This window comes from Hippopotamus amphibius, chromosome 10, assembly GCF_030028045.1.
Source record: "Hippopotamus amphibius kiboko isolate mHipAmp2 chromosome 10, mHipAmp2.hap2, whole genome shotgun sequence".
Taxonomy (NCBI): Eukaryota; Metazoa; Chordata; class Mammalia; order Artiodactyla; family Hippopotamidae; genus Hippopotamus; species Hippopotamus amphibius.
Window position 1 is genome coordinate 114,419,549 of NC_080195.1, and position 20,304 is coordinate 114,439,852.

At 48.2% G+C, this 20,304-nt stretch overlaps 2 protein-coding genes across 7 annotated transcripts in view; one reads left to right on the forward strand and one right to left on the reverse strand.

Annotated features, from left to right (window-relative positions):
- Positions 1-998: 998 nt before the first annotated feature.
- Positions 999-15,895, reverse strand: RSPH1 (radial spoke head component 1). 6 transcript variants are annotated; one of them, XM_057697369.1, is made up of 9 exons: positions 15,802-15,895; positions 11,448-11,544; positions 11,246-11,351; positions 9,174-9,264; positions 8,559-8,694; positions 5,467-5,538; positions 3,262-3,421; positions 1,977-2,117; positions 999-1,193 (listed from the first exon to the last, which is right to left on the reverse strand). In XM_057697369.1, the coding sequence occupies exons 2-9, from the start codon at positions 11,538-11,540 to the stop codon at positions 1,171-1,173; spliced, it is 822 nt and encodes a 273-aa protein (XP_057553352.1). In that variant the 5' UTR covers positions 11,541-11,544; positions 15,802-15,895; the 3' UTR covers positions 999-1,170. The 6 variants fall into 6 exon arrangements, with proteins under 6 accessions (XP_057553352.1, XP_057553348.1, XP_057553350.1 ...); XM_057697365.1 differs by lacking the exon at positions 15,802-15,895 and adding an exon at positions 14,067-14,189 and having other exon boundaries at positions 11,431-11,544; XM_057697367.1 differs by lacking the exon at positions 15,802-15,895 and adding an exon at positions 14,067-14,183.
- Positions 15,896-19,778: 3,883 nt separating this feature from the next.
- Positions 19,779-20,304, forward strand: part of SLC37A1 (solute carrier family 37 member 1) — an 82,384-nt gene continuing 81,858 nt past the window's right edge. The window contains exon 1 of the mRNA XM_057697020.1: positions 19,779-19,857. The gene's annotated coding sequence lies outside the window, so the exon portion shown is untranslated. The remainder of the gene's footprint in view (positions 19,858-20,304) is intronic.

The following is a 20,304-nucleotide window of genomic DNA, read 5'->3' on the forward strand; positions in this document are numbered from 1 at the left end:
CATAGAAAACAAACTTATGGTTACCAAGGGGAAGGGTGGGGGGAGGAGTTAATTACGGATTTGGGATATAACATATACACATGACTATATATAAAACAGATAACCAACAAGGACCTGCTGTATAGCACAGGGAACTCTACTCAATATTTTGTGGTAACCTATATGGGAAAAGAATTTCAAAAGTTATACATACATATGTATAACTGAATCACTTTGCTGTACACCTGAAACTAACACAATATTGTAAACCAACTATACTTCAATTAAAAACAAAAAAAACACAGATCACAGACCACCACAACAAATATAAAAACAGTGAAAAAATTTGACATTACCAAATGTGACACAGAGACTTGAAGTGAGCAAATCTTGCTGGAAAAGTGGTGCTGATAGACTTGCTCGACACAGGGTTGCCACAAACTTTCAATTTGTAAAAAAGCAAAACAAAACAAACAAACAAAAAACAGTATCTGCAAAATGCAATAGAGCAAAAGATAATAAAACAAAGTGTGCTCATACTCAAGGAAATTGAATGTGACCTAGGTGTCAGCCCCCAGACCACCAGGAGGCCTGAAGAGTGCACACACAAGCCAAAGCCACACCTGTGTGCAGCCTGGCCCCCCAGCTTTTTGGGCGGACCCCCAGAGCCCACGCTGAGATGCTGAAGGCACAGGGCGGATGGGAGTGCCTCCTCCAAAGGCAGCTGATGGTTTCTGATGTGTACTTACTACGTGCATTTTAAGAGCGTTGCACACAGGAATTCTTATTTTCTAGGTGTTTTTGCAGCTCACTTGAGGGAAATTTGAGAGAGGAACCTCAGTATATAGTCACTCTACTAACTCAGCCGGGATCCATTTCCATTAATCATTTTTGGTAGAGTTAAAGTTGAATGATATTTTTCTTTCTCCTAGGAGAAAACAGCACTCAAAAAAAATCATGGCAAAACAACCTGGTAACTTTTAAAGAACCTGAAGCAGAGGCTCTTTCACAGACAAAGAATAATCAGGAAATTTATTTGCAGTTGTAAAACATCTCAACAAACACCTCAGTAGGAAAGATTAGTGATAGATCAGCAATAACTACCCTGGTGTCAGAAGCGTCTCTGTGACTCAATCTCCTGCCATTCTGGCTTGCTTCAGCTTAATCTAGCAGTTCTGGCTGTCTGCCTTCCTATTCTTCAAAATTCACATTTTCTGGGAAAAAAAAGGAAACGTGAGTATATTAACTTTTTTTCCTATTTAAAAATTCTTGATTTGCTAGCAGATCTTTTGCAATTAGGTATGATAAATATTGAACATTTCTATTTACCCGGCACAATCATGGAATGTTACATTTTATCGTATGCAGACTTGGAGGTTTTCTTTCGGTGCCAGTAATAAAGTAAGCAAATGATGTACTCAGAGTAAATGCTAAGACAAAAACATCCATGTAACGGAGAGTGAGGTCTGGGACTATCTTTTGCCTGTGTACACTGCTCAGTAAATAAAATAATGGGCTATAATTTATAAGTAACACTGGTGAAACACTGATCTCTGTGGAGGCTGTAATCCAGCTTCCCCCCTCCTTCCGCCACCCCTGTAGTTGCATCCGTGTGTATTAATGCTGAAAAATTAAATGTTGAAAGGACTGAAGTGTTGAAGGTGTTTGCTATATATTATTATACACAGCATTATTGTAAAGTGTTAGAAAGGTGGAAACCATGTAATAAAATGAAGCCGTGTGATAAAGGTACCAGGACCTGCAGCCTGAGGCATGCCATGTTGGTGAAATAGAGATTAGCAAGGACAGAGTTAGAGAGAACACGCATCGCACAGCTGTCCCTGCCAGGACATCTAAGAGGGAGCGACATTCCCAGGGTGGGTCCTCTGAGACCTCCTGTCCCTCAGGCCTGACCCAAGCACGGCCTCAATCACAGGCAGAGAAAACCCTGCACCTCCTTCCCTCCCACCCTCCTGGCCCCAGAGCCGTGGGCTCACCCTGGTCGGAGTTGTCATGGCGGAATTCCTCTCTGTCTTCCCTGCTGGCGTCTCCCTCCTCCTCCCCTGGCTGCAATGAATCTAACTCTCCCTCTGACACGTCCGTCAGAGGCTGGACCTCCTCCGCCGGCTCACCCCCACCTGAGATGGAACAAAGGGAAACCGTTATCCACAGACGCCTTGCAGCACCCACTCCTGCTGACAGCAGCGCCCGCTTCTCCATCAGGGGACCACCCCCTAACTCAGAGTCACAGCTCCACCGAGGCCTGGCATCTGGCCCCTCGTCCCCATCACAGGGATAGGTGCAGGGGTGGGCATCGTTGGACTGAAACTCTCATTGCCGAGAGCTGGGGCTTCCTAGGTGGCGCAGTGGTTGAGAATCCGCCTGCCAGTGCAGGGGACACGGGTTCGATCCCTGCTCCAGGAAGATCCCACATGCCATAGAGCAACTAAGCCCATGCGCCACAACTATTGAGCTTGCGCTTTAGAGCCTATGAGCCACAATTATTGAGCCCATGTGCTGCAACTACTGAAGCCCATACGCCTAGAGCCCGTGCTCCACAACAAGAGAAGCCACGGCAATGAGGAGCCTATGCACCACAACGAAGACAGCCCCCACTCACCGCAGCTAAAAAGAGAGCCCGTGCACAGCAAAAAACAAAAAGACCCAACACAGCCAATAAAATTAATTAATTAATTAATTAATTTTAAAAAATCCTCATTGCCAAGGGCTTTTTGTTTTAAGTGCACAATATATATCCCAAGGGTTTTGATGAGCATATAGAGAAAGAAGTGCTCTGTTCCCCAGGACTCTTGAGCGACTGGGTGACAATCTGAAAAAGTCACTGAGCTTTGGTCTCCAAAGGGAAGAGGGTGCCAGCAAGTGGAGCCAGTGCACAGGAAAGCAGAGACCAAAGAGCGGAGCCTGATCCAGCCACGTCTGAGGCCGTCTCACTCCAACTGCTCCAGTTACATGAGCCAATGAATTAGTATCAGTATTATTCCACTTAGGCCACTTGGAGTTGGTCTTCAATCACTTGCAATGGAAGGGCTCCTGCCCAGTGCAACCTTCGGCACTTCACGGCCCCCTGAGGACTTCTCAGGAAGCCCCCTGTGATGGCCATGGAGAGGTGCTGCCCAGACCCCCTTTAGGAAGGACCTGTCACCCCGGCTGCTGTCGGAGCCTTGCCCAGGTCACACCCACAGCCAATAACTGACCAAGGGGAGGGACCCAGAGCCTGCTTCCAGGGGAGCCCCACTCCACCCACCCCCCGGACCGCCATACCCTCAGCTCCCGAGGCCTCCTCCTGACCCGGTCCTTCCGCAGTGGGCTGCTCCTGGGGGAGGGTTGGGGTCCACAAGGCCAGCTCTGTGATTTTGGTGGCTTTCCATTTTGGAACAACAGTTACCAGGGTCTCCTCCTCCTCCTCCTCGTCTCCTCTTTCCTAAGTTAAAAAAATGTAAATTGACCCACACGCGTGGGATAAAGTGAGGTGAGACGGGACAGATTTTGAAATGCATCTGAGTATTTTTATAACAGGATTCTGTGGTCAGAGTAATTGCCAACTGTCCACAGTCTAATCCAGGGGCTGAAAATGGATCTTGAAAGAAGGACAATGAGACACGATGGTGAGGGCAACACAGCTCCTGTAGTCGTCGGCTGACCGTGCAAAAGGCTTCAGACGTAACGCTTCCCAGTTAAGAAATGACCAGGACTAAGTGCCCTTTGCAGCCGCTCAGCCCACATTTCAGCTCTAAGATTCTTTAAATATAAGAAAACAAACAATGAAACCGAGCAGGACCCTGTGGGGCTCCTGGGCATGGAAACCTTTCTGTGCCCCTTGTTCCTTGTTTGTAGGGAACAGACTCCAGCCTCCATGACCTTCCCTGAGTCCCAAAGGGCAGGTTCAAGCAGTTGCTAATCAGGGAAGGGAGGGGATGCAGAGACAAGGGAGGAGCAGCTAAGAAACAACAGTGCAGCCTTGGGGCAGGGTCCCGGTTCCATCTCAAGGGATGCACATAAGAATATCTTTGAGCTCTTTTGCAGAACCAAAACCCCCACCAAATGGAAGATGTTAGCTACTTGATGAAGCACTCCTCATTCCAGAGAGAGGGTCATAGTTTCATAACCTCAAGAACCACAGACGCTCATCAGGAGACCACCTGAGACCAGATTAAAGGCATGCAGGTGCTGCACGCACCCTGACCCTTATCAGCAACCCTGACCTTGAACCACTGCTATCAAACTCTTCACTAAATTCCCCCAGGCTGGGTCACACAGTTTTGAGGGCAGGAGCCCACTGCGTCTGCCTTTGCCTGGCAAAACAATAAAGCTATTCTTTTCTACTTCACCCCAAACTCTGTCTCTGAGATTCAGTTCGGCACCAGTGCACAGAGGCCAAGTTTTGGCATCAACATCACTGTAAGAAAAGGCCTAAAAACACCCAAAGACATCCATGCAATGACATGGAAAGGCAAAATCCCTGAAGCTCTAGTCTCAAGGATTATGGAGAGAAAAATAAAATGCAGTGCGAGTAGGCAAAGTTCTCCAGTTCTAAACGCGGCATTGTTTATAGTAACGCAACAGTCCCTCCGCAGTTAGCAGCTGACACGTGTCAATCTTGCTGAATGTGTTGGTCTACTTCCCAGTGTTGCAACTATCACAAAATTCCAAAGATCTGAATATCAATCCTATAAACATGGACAACTTCACTGTCACAAAGATGATAATACGTGTGACAAAGTGACAGACCCCTGCCTTTTGCTTCCATTGAGTCACTTGGAAATAAATTGCTCTCCTTGGGGTCAAAATTTCTGAGTTTTCAACCCCCAGGAAGGGTGACACCAATGCTCTAGGACAGTGGTGCTCAAACTTGAACTGCACCAGAATCCCCTGGAGGGGCTGGTAAAGCACAGATCACTGGCCCACCCCCGGGGGCTCTGATTCAGGAAGTCGGGGGTGGGGCCCCACACTCTGCACTTGGGAGATTCCCGGGGGGGGGGCCAGAACTGAAGTCCTGGGTACTGCACTTCAAGAACCGCCCCCTTGGGGTGGGGTGTCTGCTGTCTCATTAGCTCCTGTGTGATCCTGTGATCCGTCCCCCCCACCCCCATTCAGACACTCATTCCACCAGCTGCTGGGGGTGTTGGCACCAGGTTGCTCATAACGGAGTCCCTCCTGGGTACTGCCCTCCACCAAAGGAAGCCACATAGCCCAGGTTTCATGGCCCCACCCACGGGCAGCCCACACCTGGGGTCTGTCCACATAGGGGTCAAAGATCCCAGCCTGCATTTGGGACACTTTGAAGGGTCATCCCATTCAGAGCTCCCATGGGGTCCAGTCACAACCCAGCTTCCCCTTCTACCCAGCCCCGTTTCCTATACTCCCTTAGGGCAGTTGACCCCGACAGATGCAGACCTATAGGATCAGCATCACGGAGCAGCTCGTTTGCCTGTGAACGTAGGAAATGATACAGACTCTGCAACTTACCACATCTGTTAAGCGATATTCCCCGTGCTGTTCACATCCAATATCAAACACGTACTTTCCAGGGCCAACGGGCTGCGAACAAAGAGGAGCCAAGAAGTACTTCACTCTTGAGAGTCAACACCCGGTAGAAAGTACAAAATGCATAAATGTGCACACAGAGTGTAAACGTGGCCGTCATAAAACCTACCCAAGATCATGGAATGGGAGAGAATCCAGCACAGATTAAAGATGCTTTTGTGAACTAGTGGCTAATGGGACGTGAAGTGTAGGTCCCCTTTTGTTTTAAAAAAAACTTTAACTACATTTCATCTCTTTATAAAAACAATGTATTCATGACAAAAAATTTTTACTTAGTCAACAACCACAGTCAGACTAGCTAGAAACAGAACTACTAACAATATTTTAAAATTTTTATTGAAATATAGATGATCTACAATATTGTGTTAGAACTACTAATAATATTTTGATGTAGTCTCTGTAACCTTGTTTCTAATGCAGAGTTCTTTTTTTAATAAAAATCTGATTATAACTATACCTGCGGACTCGTACTCTATGTTTACTTAGAAATAGGGCCTGGACGACCTCCCGCATTCACAGATATTCTTCTGTAACAGCAGTTGTCAACCTGGTATGTTATTTCATCAAAGATCTATCATCTGTTTTACTCACTCACTGTTGTTAATACTCGGTCTGCTGGGACTCTGACAAAAAATGCTCTGCTAAGCATATTCTGAGTTAAATCTTTAGGTACACCCTTGATATTTTCTTTAGAGTAAATTTTCAGAAGTTGAATTTCTGTACAAAAGTGTGTTTTACATATATACATACGTGTATATATATGTGATTCTTTTCACTAGAATGAGGCGCCAATAATTTTCACTCCTACAGCAGTCGTCCTCAAATCCTTTCTGGGTGTTAACATTGTTCTACATGTTTTTATACGTGCAACAAACAGGACCTCCTCATTTTAAGTCACATCTTTTAAGTTATTAGTAAGGTTGAATTTTTTCAACGTTTTTGAAATTTAAATCACAGTATTTGATATAAGTGCTTTACATATTAAATGTTACAAATATCCCAACCCCATTTGTCAGATATCTTTTAAATTTTCTATCTGGTGTTTTCTAATCTATATTGGATTGTTTTTATCAAGTGAAATCTCTTGGTTTTTCCTTTATATTTTTGTATAGAAAGTCCTCTTCCTCATTTCAAAGTTGATAAATCCTTATTCTTCTATGTGGGACTTTTTTGTTTACATTTAAATCTTTGTTTCTTCTAGCAAGTATCTTCATCTATATGCTTGGAGGATAAACTCTGGTTTTTTCTCCCAAATGGTCTTCAAGCTGTGCCAGCACCATTTCTTGACTTCTCCCCACCATATCTTCATTAATTGGAAATGACATCCTTTCAAGGGTTAAATTCTCTTGCATACTTGGATCTGTCTGTAGACTCTCTAACCTGCTTCACTGGCTGTATATCTCTATCTTAGTGTCACGCTGTTTTCATTATTGAAGTTTTATAGTGTGCTTTCATAACTTGGCAAGGATGTGAACAGGTACTTCTCTGAAGGAAGAAAGTCAAACCAGCAATGAAAGTGTAAAGATGCAGCGCCTCACCAGGAATCAGAGGGTTGTACATTAAAATTATGAGATAACATTTTTACCCATCAGGTTTGAAAAAAAATCAATGTTAGAGCCTAATAATATCCAATGTTGATGAGAAGGATCGATGAAGAGAAGAGACTCCTGTATTCAGTTGACCAGAGCACAAACTGGCTCAGTTTTCCAGGACAATTGGAGTGTCCCTCATCATTTAAAACATAAATACTTGTGGATTCCACAATTCCAGTAACTAACCTAAATAAAACCTTCTGAACGTGCAAAAAGATAGAAAATGTTTCCTGGGGTACATTTTTGTGTCCTGATATAGTGTGGTCCTATTTATGTAACTAAAACCCCCACACTGTAATTCTGTCTAAGCCGTATGTATAAGTCTGTGCCTTCGTGATGCTTGAGGTGGGCAGAGAGGATTCCAGAGCTGGAGCTTTTTACAATTGTGTGCTACCTGCAAAACTTTAAAATCTTTTACTAACTAGCAGAACAGAGCCCCACTTTCACTCTTATTCCTCAGATTAGTCTAGGTGCCTCACATTCATTGATTTCTCCCAACAGACTCGTGTCAAATTCTCTTTCCTCCACCTACCACCCTGGGCCAAAAGATATCTCTTTGGAAATGACGTATTCAGTGTATAGATTTGAGAAGGTGCCTACATTTACCAAGACTAGAAGTAGAATCTGGAATTAGGGTGTGAGTTATATGGAAATGAAAACTGAGTTTTAAGAGAGCCTGAGGCTACTTTATTAAATCAGTCAAATGCTCCCTCTGTCAAATTCTAACACCTTTCATGTGCTCAGCAAACTCTTTCTTCGGGGAAAGTTTCTGCTCAACTCCTGATCAAAGCTACAGGGCAAATGCAGGGTGGTAGGTAGGTTCCAAATTATTCAGGGTTTCTCTGCATCCCATCAGGGCTCAGGCAAGGACAAGCAAGGCCACAGGGCCCTCCAAACAGAAATGACCAATCGTGGGTACTGCGAACTGGAAACCTTCAGCCCCAAGGCCTCCAATCCCACGACCACCTGGAGCACGTTGGGCGGTATGGAGCTCGAGGGAGGGGCTTGTGGGTCTCCCCCGCTGGGGCTCGGGCTGTGGACCTCCCAGGAGAAATAAAGTCAAAACACCCATGCGCTCAACTGCAGGAAATGCTCAGTCGTTCAGACAAACAAGTATTTTATATCCGATTTACCCACAAGAACAAGTTCAACACGCCCCCAGGGCTATGATTCCGGCTGCTGGGAGAGAGCGTGGATGTCACTGAGGTGCAGAGAAAGCAGCCGAGCCTCTCCCCGCCCCCGCCCTGCCCTCTGTGGGTATCAGAGAGGCTCCGAGAGCAGCACGGCTGCCCTGTTTGCCTATCTGGAGGGGGTGGGAGGATTTGCCTGGGTTTGTCACATTTTCTGCTCACACATTTACACAGGCCAGGGGAGGAGGGTGTTGCTTATTTCATTGGCAAACATTGCTGCCCATTGACTTACATTTTTGTTCAAGAACTTGCCCTGGTACCTGTGGTTCAGGTGGATGAGCTCGGCCGCGCCCTCCTGCTGGCCATTCACCCAGGTGCCCACATACTTGCTGCCAGTCTCCGCGTAGAAGTAGGTGCCTTGCCCGTGCCTGGAGGAGACAGGAGCGCACGGCACTCGGTTCTGCTGCAGTGGAAACCCTTCCAGGGTTGTGAGACAGACATTTAAATCGAGGGGAGCCTAGGCTGATGCAGGCTCACAAGTGGCGTCTATATCCAGGTCCACTGGAAGCACGCCTCTTGCTTGTGGCTCAAGCTCAGATCGGGCATCCCTCCTGGACAGTGGCGGCCTCCTGCCTACCAGGTGCTTGGCTAGGGGAAAAGGCAGAGCTCCTGGGAGCTGCAGCTCAGCCCCCAGAAGGTTCTCCTGTGCCCTCCGTGGCTTGGGGCCCTTGGCTGTGCTCCCAGGAGTCTGCACCTGCCCAGCAGTGCACGGCCTGCATGCTCGCTTTAAAGCCACGCAGTGCAGGGCAGAGTGGCCAGTGGGCTCTCTGGTCACGATTCTGTTGTTTAGTCACCGTCACGTGCTCACGACATGAACTGATCTGTGGGGCCGAGGAGTGAACCGAACCTTTGGTGAGCAAACCACTCCCCGGTGTAGGTGTCGTTGTTGATGTAGTAGTACACGCCGTGGCCGTGCCGCAGGTCGTCCGCCCACTCCCCTGGAAAGACCACACAAAAGCAGGGGGTCAGGAGGAGGCAGTGCCGCCCTTCACCACTGCCCCTGCCCACTCTGACCCCCCTCCACCCCCTGCCTCTCGGCCAGACCGATGGGCACATGGAGCGGGGAGCGGCTGAGGGAGGCTGAGCCGGGCCTCCCGGGGGACGGGCTGGCAGGTGTATGTTCGGGGGCCACGGTCACCTGCGTGTGCTGACAGCATCTTTCCCACGTGGCCGGCAGCACAGTGAGGCTTCAGGCCAGGGTTTGCTGCCCTATGGACGGCGGCCCCGACACCTCCTGCTGCCCTGCGTGCGTTCAGTGACCCAGCAGCAACTTGGAGCCTCAGTGGTCCATCCTCAGCCACCTGCCAGCATTTCAACCTGTTTCCCACCTGCATACCTGTGCTCAGCATCCTCACCAAGCAGCAGGGAACAGGTCTGCTCCCCTTTCGGCCAAAGCAGTCGCTAAGAAGTCCCATGTTAACTTCGGCTCTGTGCTGCAAGACTGTTGACTTTGTGAGCTAATCTGAGTACTGTAGCCTCCAACCTCAGAGGAGAAATCCCTGTATAGTGACTAGACCCTGCACCCTTTAAGATACAAAACCATATGGAGACACAAAACTCACAACTGCCTCCTAAGAAGTTTCATGTTAGCTAACCTTTGCAGTAAAGATTTCTTCAATCCCATATTCTGAGTGTGTGTGTGTATATATATATATACCCACATATACATATATCTTATACATAACATATAATGTATATAAATATATATGTTGTTCAAAATAGATTAACATGACAGCAATGAGATTAGGTTCATAAGAATTTGGAAAGAATTAAATCCTAAATTAAATTCTGTCAAGTTGAGTTAAAAAGCAGGTGGTCCTACATCCGGGGGCCAGGCTTCTAAGATTCTAAGATGAAACAAAACCAAAGGGAAATTCCATCTCTAGTAGGAACAGCAGTGACACTGTCCACCTTGGCCTCGGATTCCGGCAGAAGCCCTGTTTGAGGATGCCTCAGCTCTGGTTTTCTGTGGCCACCAGACAGGCAGCTCCAGCCCACACCCTCAGAATGTGGAATCCACCCGCCGACATTCACTGAACACGTACCATCCGTCAGGCCTGGTTCTGTGCTCGTTCGTCTGACCCTCCCAGCGCAGAGGGAGGCTGAGGCAAAAGAGGGATGGGGTCCGCTGAACAAGGTCACACCTATTGTCACCCCAGCTCCAGGGCTGGGCTCACAGACCTTTTTGGAAATCTGATGAAAACCAGATAACTTCTTCCCAGAAAAGCCCAGCACATAAACTTTGCCCACCTTTTGCGAGGCTCACAGCCCACCCTGTGTGCCTCTCTCCCCAGGTTCAGAACTGCCTTCACTCCTCACCAGAATTAGACTACCACTGTCACCACACCAGGCAACCATGGTGGGTGGAGTGCCAGGGAGGGTCTTGGAAATAAGAGGACATGAGTCTTCCTGAAACATAACGTCTGCATGTAACGCACTGTAGCAGAGGTGAGAACGCCAGTTTAACGAGGCAGAACGCCTTCCAGACCAGAAGCCCTCGGTGAAAGAACCACCGTCTAAACACATAGTGTGTTTATCAGGAGAGGCGCTGGTCAGAAACGGAAAACAGCAGAAACAATTCCAAGGAGAAGAACTCCACTGAGCACTGAGTGGCCTGGGTCAAACCCACTCCCCGAGGTCTGTGCTCACCCAGCAGCCTCCCTGCATCTGCCCCTCAGTCTGTGGCCCCCAGGAGAGAATGTGCGGGTCACAGGGACAGTCACATGTCCCTCTGTGGGTCAGTCTACTAATTACAAGAAGTTCTGGTTTCTGCATCAACCCTGTGAACACAGGAACATTGCTCGTGTTTGCTGAATGACTGGAGAACTTGAAGCTTTCGTCTGTATCTCAGCATCCTCCGACAAGTTCAGTCCCCAAGTCCTCCACAGCATGAAAATCTGCTTTGTGGTAATATTTTACCTTCATATCTTGATCCATCTGGATAGATAAAAGTGCCTTGACCGTGTTTTTTATTTCTAACATATTCTCCGATGTACCGAGCACCGCTTTTAAATTTGTAGGTCCCCTGAAACACAGTGATTATATAATTCATATCACTCCCGAATTTGACGGGTAAACCGCCCACTCAAGTCACGCACTCTGACCTGGCCGTGTCTTTTACCGTGTTCGTATTTCCCTTCATACATGTCCCCATTGGGCAGTCGTGCTTTCCCGTGTCCATGCCGCTCACCGGCCTCGTTTCTCTCCCCTTCATATTCCTGGACAGAAGAAACCGAGATGATCACAGCTACCATTTACTAAGCACTGACCAGGGACTTCCCTGGTGGTCCAGTAGGTAAGACTCTGCTCCCAGAGCAGGGGTCCTGGGTTCAACCCCTGGTCGGGGAACTAGATCCCACATGCATGTGCAACTAAGAGTCTACATGCCACAACTAAGAAAACTGCATGCCACAATTAAAGATCCCGCATGCCACAAGGAAGATCCCGTGTGCTGCAACTAAGACTGAGCTCAGCCAAAATAAATTTTAAAAATAAATAAATAAAATAAATAAAAGCACTAACCATGTGCCAGGCATTTTATAAATAGTATTCCATTGAATCCTCCCAATCCTTGACCTCATCTTACAGGTGAGGGAGGTACCAGGCCTGGGTGACATGGACCATCAGTCCAAGGTCACACAGCTGGCACCTGTCCATAATGGGACTTTCACTCTCTCCCTCCAATTTATTATGATAATCCTTTACACTGTAAACAAAACTGAACATTTTGGGGAACATGTGAGGTGCTCCCAGTTGTGTTCTTTATAGGAACATGTTTGAAGTAGTATTTGCGGGTGGAGCAGGTCCTGAACCCGCTCTCCTCCAATAATTCAGAACTTAAAATGCAAATCATCCCTGGGGTGTCTGTGGCCTGAAGGCAGCTTTGACCTTCAAGGAAGCTCTGATGGCGGGAGAGGAGCAGGGGGAGCGAGGAATAAATGGGGCTCAGCCGTCAACTTGAGTCTCCTAACTCAGTTTATCTTATTTTTAAACTCCTTATCAAGAGACTTAAGGTTCAAACACGCACAGCGCAATAGGGAAATAATCACATATCTATCTTAAAAGTAAATCAATAAAAAAAAATAATACAAGCTTGTCACTTCCCTATTTTCTCAATCCTTCATAAAATAAACATTTCTCAAGCACCTAACACATGAGTGTAGAGTGCAGATAATAAATAATACAGCAGAGAGGGCATACAGCATGACTTGACACGGCGTCGGATCCAGACAGACATCAGGCACAAGCCCAGACACGTTAAGCCAAGGGCTTCAGAAACAAACATGTTGCTGTTCTTGTGCTTTTCTAGCACTGTTCGGCTCAGAAATTCATACTCAGACTATAAGGCAAAATTTTATAACCTTACAAACTTGTTTCAGGGTAGTCTAAATCAAAATGTACAAAAGACTCCTCCTCCTACCCCAAAGACCTCCCAGCACACCCAATTCTGAGCCGCTGGGGTGGCTGAATAGAGGGGAACCCTCAAAAATGACCCCAGCTGTGTAATTTCGAACCTGACAATTATGGGCACTAAAACGTTACAAATCAGTAGGGTCATTTGAGGGGACAAACTAGAAAGCTTACTGGGCAGGTGATGTAGCTTGGGTTCCCCAGAAGCAGACCCTGAGTGAGATATTTTTTTAAGCGCTCCCTCCCAGGAGGAATCAGCAGAGGGCGTGGGAAAACAGGTGTGAAAGAGGCGGCCGTCAAGCGTGGGTGATGTGGGGTGACGCCCCAGGCTCAGCCCCGTCGCACAGGGGCTTCTGGAGGGTGGATCAATGCAGTTCATCCTGCCTTTCAGCCTAGCTGCTGGCTGTCCCGGGGCTGTGTGCATCCCAGGCACTGCCCGCTCTCCCTGCTGGCCAGGTGGCTCCAGTGCACAGAGGCGCTTGTCTTGAGCAGCGAATCAGGAAGAAGCTGGAAGACGGGTGCGCAGAGCTGGTAGAAAGGTCTGAGCCGGCACATCTGTCTCAGCAGAGGTGCTGGATTTTTCAGGTAATTCTGAAACTATTTCAACTCTATACCTACATATACACAGCGGCTGAGGTTCGCAGCCGGCCAGCCAGGCAGCGGTCACCCTCTGGCTTCGGGAGGTTAATCTCTGAGCAGTACAAATATGCCCACACGGAGCCCAGCTCACATCACCGGATATGCACCCCTTACCTCCTCTCTGCTGTCTAAGCCAGGAAATAATTCCAAAGACCTGGGTCAGTGCCAACAAGAATGAAGAGAGCACGTGTGATTACAGGCCTATATGGTAATACTTCAGGAAGCCTTCGCTGAGCCTAGGACCTCCTCAGCATTTCTTGAAGGCTGCCAGGAAGCAGCTTTTTTCGTCCTCCTTTAATCCTGAGGAGCTTCAGAATAATATACAAAAATACATTCAAGAATAGTACAGCGGCTTGGGACGACCCAGCCATCCAAGGAAACTGCCTCGATGGAGGGTAGCAGCACGGAGGAGGACGCTTCCAAAGCCTTGTATTTGGAAATCTTTGCCTTTAACGGGAGGAAGAATGGGGGTGGGGGTGGGGGGAAGCGAGAGGGGATGTGGCAGGCGGACGTCATAACGTCTCACCTTTCACTGCCGACTTGCAGGACGCAGCGCCCGCTGTGGCCTGCATGGTCCTTCTCCTTGGCTGGGCCTCCCGGAGGGACTGTGGCTGGCCTCCAGGCCACCCCACTCTCCAAACCCGGAGGGTCCGCGCACCCTGGGAGCCCCTCCCTTACCCGGAGCTCTCACCCCAAGATCATTCTCTCCCTCCTCCTCCAACTCCTCCGAGCCCAGGTCCGACATGACCCCGCCCCAGCCTGGATCCCCGCTGCCGCCTGCGCCTTTCTAGTCGGTAGGTACCAGCTGCAGGCTCCACCGCGTCTGCCGTCGCCATGGAGACGCGGCCAGGCGCGCCTCCCTCCCAATTCGCTCGGAGGGGCGGGAAAGCTGGGGGCGGGAGGGGGGAGGAACCACTGTTAACCTCGGATGCTGTCACAGCAACAGGATGCATCCACCAATCGCCACCTGGGACGGGAGAAGGGCGGGGCCTGGAGTGGAACGCGTGGGGAGCAGCCTCCGGGTGCTGTCATAGCAACGAGGGGAGCCTCGGCCAACTGTCGCCCAGCAGGAGGGAGGGGACGGGGCCTGAGGCGTACTGAGGACCCACCTGCTCCCTAACCTGGACAACACGTGGCTTGCCCCCTTTAACCAGCTGCTGGGTGACGCTGCAACGAGGAGGTGTGCAGGAAGCGCATTGGGCCAGTTCTCCAGAGGGCTTCACCCCTGCCTAGAGCTGGGTACTGCCCCTTCCCAGCCCCGGCCCCTGGTTCCTCGCGGCCCTCTGCAGGCCCTGCCCGCCCCTCGCCACCTTTCTGGGTTCTTCTGACCCTTCGGTGTTGGCGATGCACAGAGATGTGTTTTTCAGGATCTTTTCTCGTGTTCGTAAATATCTCCTCCTGACTCAAGGAGTCAGTTCCGACTGATGCAAGTGTACCCTGATGCCCGTCAGAGTTTGACACCCCTTCTCCATCCGGGACGTGAGTCCAGCCCCCTGGGGGTCCCCTGTGGAGCTCGCTCCCTTACACACGCCTAGACAGCCACACACACATACACACACCCTGCATGTTCACACTCATTCCCACTCGTTAATGGGCTGCTCCTCCCAGCTTCCCTCTGATGATCTGACACTGGGCCCGCTCAGGCGCCATCACGATCTCCTTCCCAGTTCCTCCATCACCACCCCGATGCCGGCCTTCTTACTCCCCCTGTCAACTCTAGCAATAGCCTCTAATTCAGCCTCTCTGTCTCCAGTCTTTGGCACTCTTAGCCACCTCACACTCCTCTACTCTGAAACGCAAATGCAGACCAGCCTTACTCACTGGCGTTCAGTCCCTCCATGTTCAAGCCCGAAGTCATCCTCCCTCAGCCTCAGGGCCCACCATCCCCTTTCTATACTGGTTTACATGCTTCAGACAAAAGAAAACCATGGGCACTTTCCCCAATACATCCTTCACTTCCCCACTTCTATGCCTTTGTCTGTGCCAGACCCTCTCCCTGGAAAGTCTTCCTTCCCCCAGCCTTGCCTATCAAAAGTCATAGCCATTCTTCAGACTGACTAAGGGACTTCCAGAAAAAGCTCCAAATTCATGATAAAGATGCTCTTATGGAGGAAGAGGAGAATGGGGCTTAGAGAAAGAGGAAAGGACTTCAGCTCTCTGCATCGTCTGTCTATCATCTATCTGTCTATCTATCTATCTATCTATCATCTATCTATCTATCATCTATCTATATATATTTTAAAGGTCTGAGTGTGACCACATGCAAAATTCAATTTTAAGTAGTGAGTTTTTATTAGTATACATTAACTGTTATTTCTCTGTATTTTTAATTTTTTACTCTACATATTGGACACCTCCCTCCTGCAGCTTCTACTGATCCTTCAAGTTAGCTGTGCTCACTGTCCCTCTCTTAATTCCCATCATACCTTGAACCATCTTTATCAAACACACAAGTTCTGTCCCACGTGGCAGTCGTCTGGGTGTTGTCTGATTTCTGGGTACTCAGGAGTCATGCCGCCCTCATCTCTGTCTCCCCCACAGCACCTAGAAAAGGGTTTTGCACACAGTGCATGCTCAACCAAGCCAGGGAATTCCAGCCCATATGGACCTTGAGGTCCCATGGTGAGATGGAAATCTGTTCTTCCTTTATCCCTTTTACTTAAAAGAATCTCTATTTTGTGTCTGGAAATACACAAAGACCACCCAATGAGGAAAAACAGACTATTCGGGGTTTGCTATAGCCAAGGCGTCAGCCACCATCACTTGCACTCTGGCAGAGACTCAAAGAGAGGCCGAGGAGTGGAAAAGCTTCCTGCTGGACAACAGAACAGGGTTTAGTGCCCTGACCGGAGGCTGTGGGTGCGGGGAAGCTGTGGGAGGGTTCAGGAGAACCCAGGCCTCTTTGTGATTGGTTAGCGTAAAAACTCAGCGTTCTCTGGTTGGTCCGAAGGTGGACGTGGGGGCAAAAATTAGGGAAACTCTCGGTTATTAATCAAGGCCTGGCCATGTGGAGCCGATTGTCAAAGGGGTTATTGTTTGTTCCTGGGTCCGTTAGCAGAGAAAGCAAACTGACTTCCTGCAAGTCTGGCCTGCAGCAGGCTGGCTTCGCAGGATGGTTATTATAGATAGAGGGTTGGTTTCCTGGGCTCGCTGCTGCAAGTGGTGGGTCAGAGTTCTATTTTTATATATCGTTTGGCCATTGTACATTTGTATATCCAATTTTAATATGTTTTTGCAAATTATAAAAATAACTGTGTTTCATCTTAACTCTAAATATTACATGGTGCTCTTAGTTGCTTTTGAGATTTAATGCCTTCAACAATAACCCCAATTTTTTATTTATTTAAATCCAATATTTAAGTATTTGAAAAAAGTGATCTACAAGGAGAGAAAACAGGTCTTAAAGTCCCCATCATCTAGTGGACACACACGTACTCACAGCCAGGATGCCCAAGTTCAAGTTCTGGGTTCCCATGGCCTAATTGCTTTGGTGATCTCAGGCAACTCACCTGCCCTCTGAGCCTCAGTTTCCTATTCTGTAAACTGAGGGGAATAAACCCTTCCAAACTCAAAGAGCTGCCCTGGGGATTAAAGATGATATTTTATCAATGTATTGTTATTTATTATGATAGCTATATAATTCTGTCAATGACGATATTACAAAGAAATCACCTATCATCAGTAGAAAGTTCTCCTCACACTCCCCGCATCCCCCAGGTGTGTTGTGTGATGCTGCTGGGGGATGGGGAGATGGGGGAGGGGAGCAGTGACTGAGTAAACACAGAGGCCAAATCCATGGGGTGAATAGCTGAGTAATCCCCAGATCTTCCAGAACACACAGACCCCGCTGACCTTTCCCTCTGAAACAGCAGCCTAATGGAAGACTGCAATCTCCACCACATCTCAGGCCCAAACCCATCAGTTACTGAAAAAAAGAAACAATATACAAGCAAATTAACACACAAGACCCTAGAATTAGATCGCTTCTTAGTGACAAAGATACAAAGATTGTAAACACCCCAAGTTAACAGTTTTTCTTGTGGGAAAAAGTGGGGGCTTTAGAAGGACAGATGATTATGAATGTCTTCTTTATACCTGGCAGTTGCCACGTTTACATTTAAGGAACGTGTCTTTTTAGAATAAAACCTCAGATTATTTTAAATATTAGAAATCTGGAATGGTACTAAAATCAAGAATATGCAACCAGATATTAGCTTGTTTGCATCTAAAAATAACTGTCAGAAATCCAACTTCCGAGTTTTCTCTAACAATGCCAGTAACTAATGTTTGCTAAGTTCTGACCCTGTGCCGACAGGGTTTGAAGAGTTTTATAGGAATTCTCTTATCAAATCCTTGCTGTCATTTCCCCGCTGCACAGCCGAGGAAAAGGAGCCACGGAGACGTAAAGACGTTGCTCACAGTCACACAGCCAGTGGGATTCAAACCACGCCATCTGACTCGAGCTTTTGCTGTCAATCACTACAGCCTACTCCCCCCCAGATCTCTGATTTAAAGGGATAACTGTGCCTTTCTGGGAGTGACCTTAATCATCTACCAAGCAGAGCACCACTGGCTCAAAGAGCCTTCGATTTAAAAAAACCAGGAAAGCGGTTTAAGCACTGTCTGCGCTGGACCACGTCAGAAGCAGCTGGTTGTCTAGCTATTGAGCTATTAGATCCTAAAATTTACAATTTGATTTATGTCGTAGGTAAATTAGTCGGAGTTTCTCCCCCAAAAATCTTTCAGTCAATCTATAGTGATTTCACTACCCTGCAGGTTTAGCAATGGTCCAAATAAGGCTCGATCAGGTAAACATCAGGACTGGCCTCCCAGCTTCCCGCAGCAGCAACGGGTCCAGAAACTCCTTCCAGAGAGAGGCTGCACCCCGCTCAGGTGAGGCAGACAGCCCCACCCACCCGCTCCCTAGGAGAGGCCTGGGTAGTCTAGAAAAGACCTCATTAGGCCACCCTGATGCCGGGCAGCCCCAGAGGCCCTGACCCTTAACCCCCAGGTGACACGCAGGTGCTTGGTGATCACAGAAGCAGCGATTTTAAAATCTAAAGGCCTGCGAAATGCTCACGTAGCTCCCCCTCCTCCTCTCTCAGGAGGAGGGAGAGGCAAAAAGGTGAGGCCATCACTAGGAGGGATTTCTTCACCGGAAAAAGGAGGAAATCCTCTCCTACCTTTTACCTCGCCAGGGGGGCACTTCCCATCATCCCCCAGCCGGCCCTTCCCACCACCCCCCGGAGGGGGGTCCCATCCTCTCCCCTCCCCCCACGCCACGCCACCCCTCCCCCTCCCCCCACGGCACCCCACGCCTCCCCCTCCCCCACGGCAGGGAGCTTGCGCAGATAAGCCCTCCGCGGAGAAGGGAGGGGCCTCAGGTGAGCCGAGAAGGTGAAGGACCGCGGTTCCTCCCAGCTCCGTTTCCCCAGGCAGAAATTATCTTCTTGCTTTTTCTGAATATGAATCAGAGAGACCCACCTTTCGCTACCTCGTCCGCCCCCAACAAAAAGGAGTGAAGGAGACCTTGTCCCTGGTGCTGCGCAGAAGGGCTGGGGAGGGTGCCTTCTGCTTCTACGGTGGGACTGCCCCGGGGGAGGAAGGTGACTTGGAGGCCTCCTGGGGGGGTCCACTTCCCATCCTCCACACCTTTCTGACCCACCTCCGAGCTGGGTCGGGGCTGCCTGGCAGTTGCCATGGCGACTGGCCGAGTCCCTGAGCCCGTCCCTTCTGGACTGTGGAGGGCAAATGGGGTTGTTTCTGTGTTTGTTTACAAACTGCTCAGATATAAAGCGGGGAGCTTCAACAAAATGAATTCAGGTCCATCTTCACTGTGGAAATGTGAGGCTGTTTATTGAAATACTTGTATTCTTGAGAATTGAACTATTATATATATGCACGTTTATAAACATACACTCTTAGGTATATCCATAGATAGATATAAAAACACAGGTATTGTAACTTTTTTTTGATAGGCAAGAAGTAGATTTATTAATATAGGACACTTGTAAGAGATGCAGGCGGGCAGGCGAGGGGGCTCTGCCGTAACTTTTTAAAAATGGGAGTTTTTACAGTATTTCGTGGGCAGGAGTCAGACCCAGATTTGAAATCCTAGCTCTGTTTGCTTCTTTCTGAAGCCCATTTACCTATGTGTAAAATGGAGGTAATAGTTCACTGCCCTTTTAGGGCTGTTGTGAGGTCTACATCAGATGTTTATAATGAGCTTAGCAGGTGCCTAGCACACAATAAAGCACCTAGTAAATATCAGCTATTATTATTAATAATTGTATTGTCGTTACTCAGCACTTAGTAAATGTTAGCTATTATTATTAATAATTACACTCTGGTTACTCATATAGTAACCAAACACGTTCTGTGTATCAATAGGTGTTTGGGGACGTTTGGACTCCAGGTTACCTTGGTCATTTTCAAGTGTGTCTTCCTGGAGAGGATCAAACTGCCAAAGATGCTTCAGCCAGGTAATTGTGACAATCAGAAGTTAGCCTGTGAAAAACAGATTAAGTTTAATGCTTATATCCACTAGGACTAATACCCATGAGGGTGGGAAGAGACAGAAGTTTCTAGAAATATATAGAGAAGTAGATGCTTACATGTAAGGAACTCTTGTAACTGTCTGAGGTTATGTCTCTTATAAAAGTGGTAACCAACAAGGAGGAAATAAACAGATACACACACGCGCGCACACACACACCCCTACACACCTACCTGAGTTATGCAGTTTAATGGAAGGGTATTGTGAATGCTGTCATCCAGAGAGGAAATAAATTCTTTTCCACCCAGGTAGTGGGATTATTCAGGAATTCATCACAGGCAGTGGGCAGGCGGGTTAGCGGAGTCAGCCACGGTGGAGACAGGAGACATCAGGAAGTTGGGCCGACTCGCCTTTCACGTCGGGCAGCAACTTG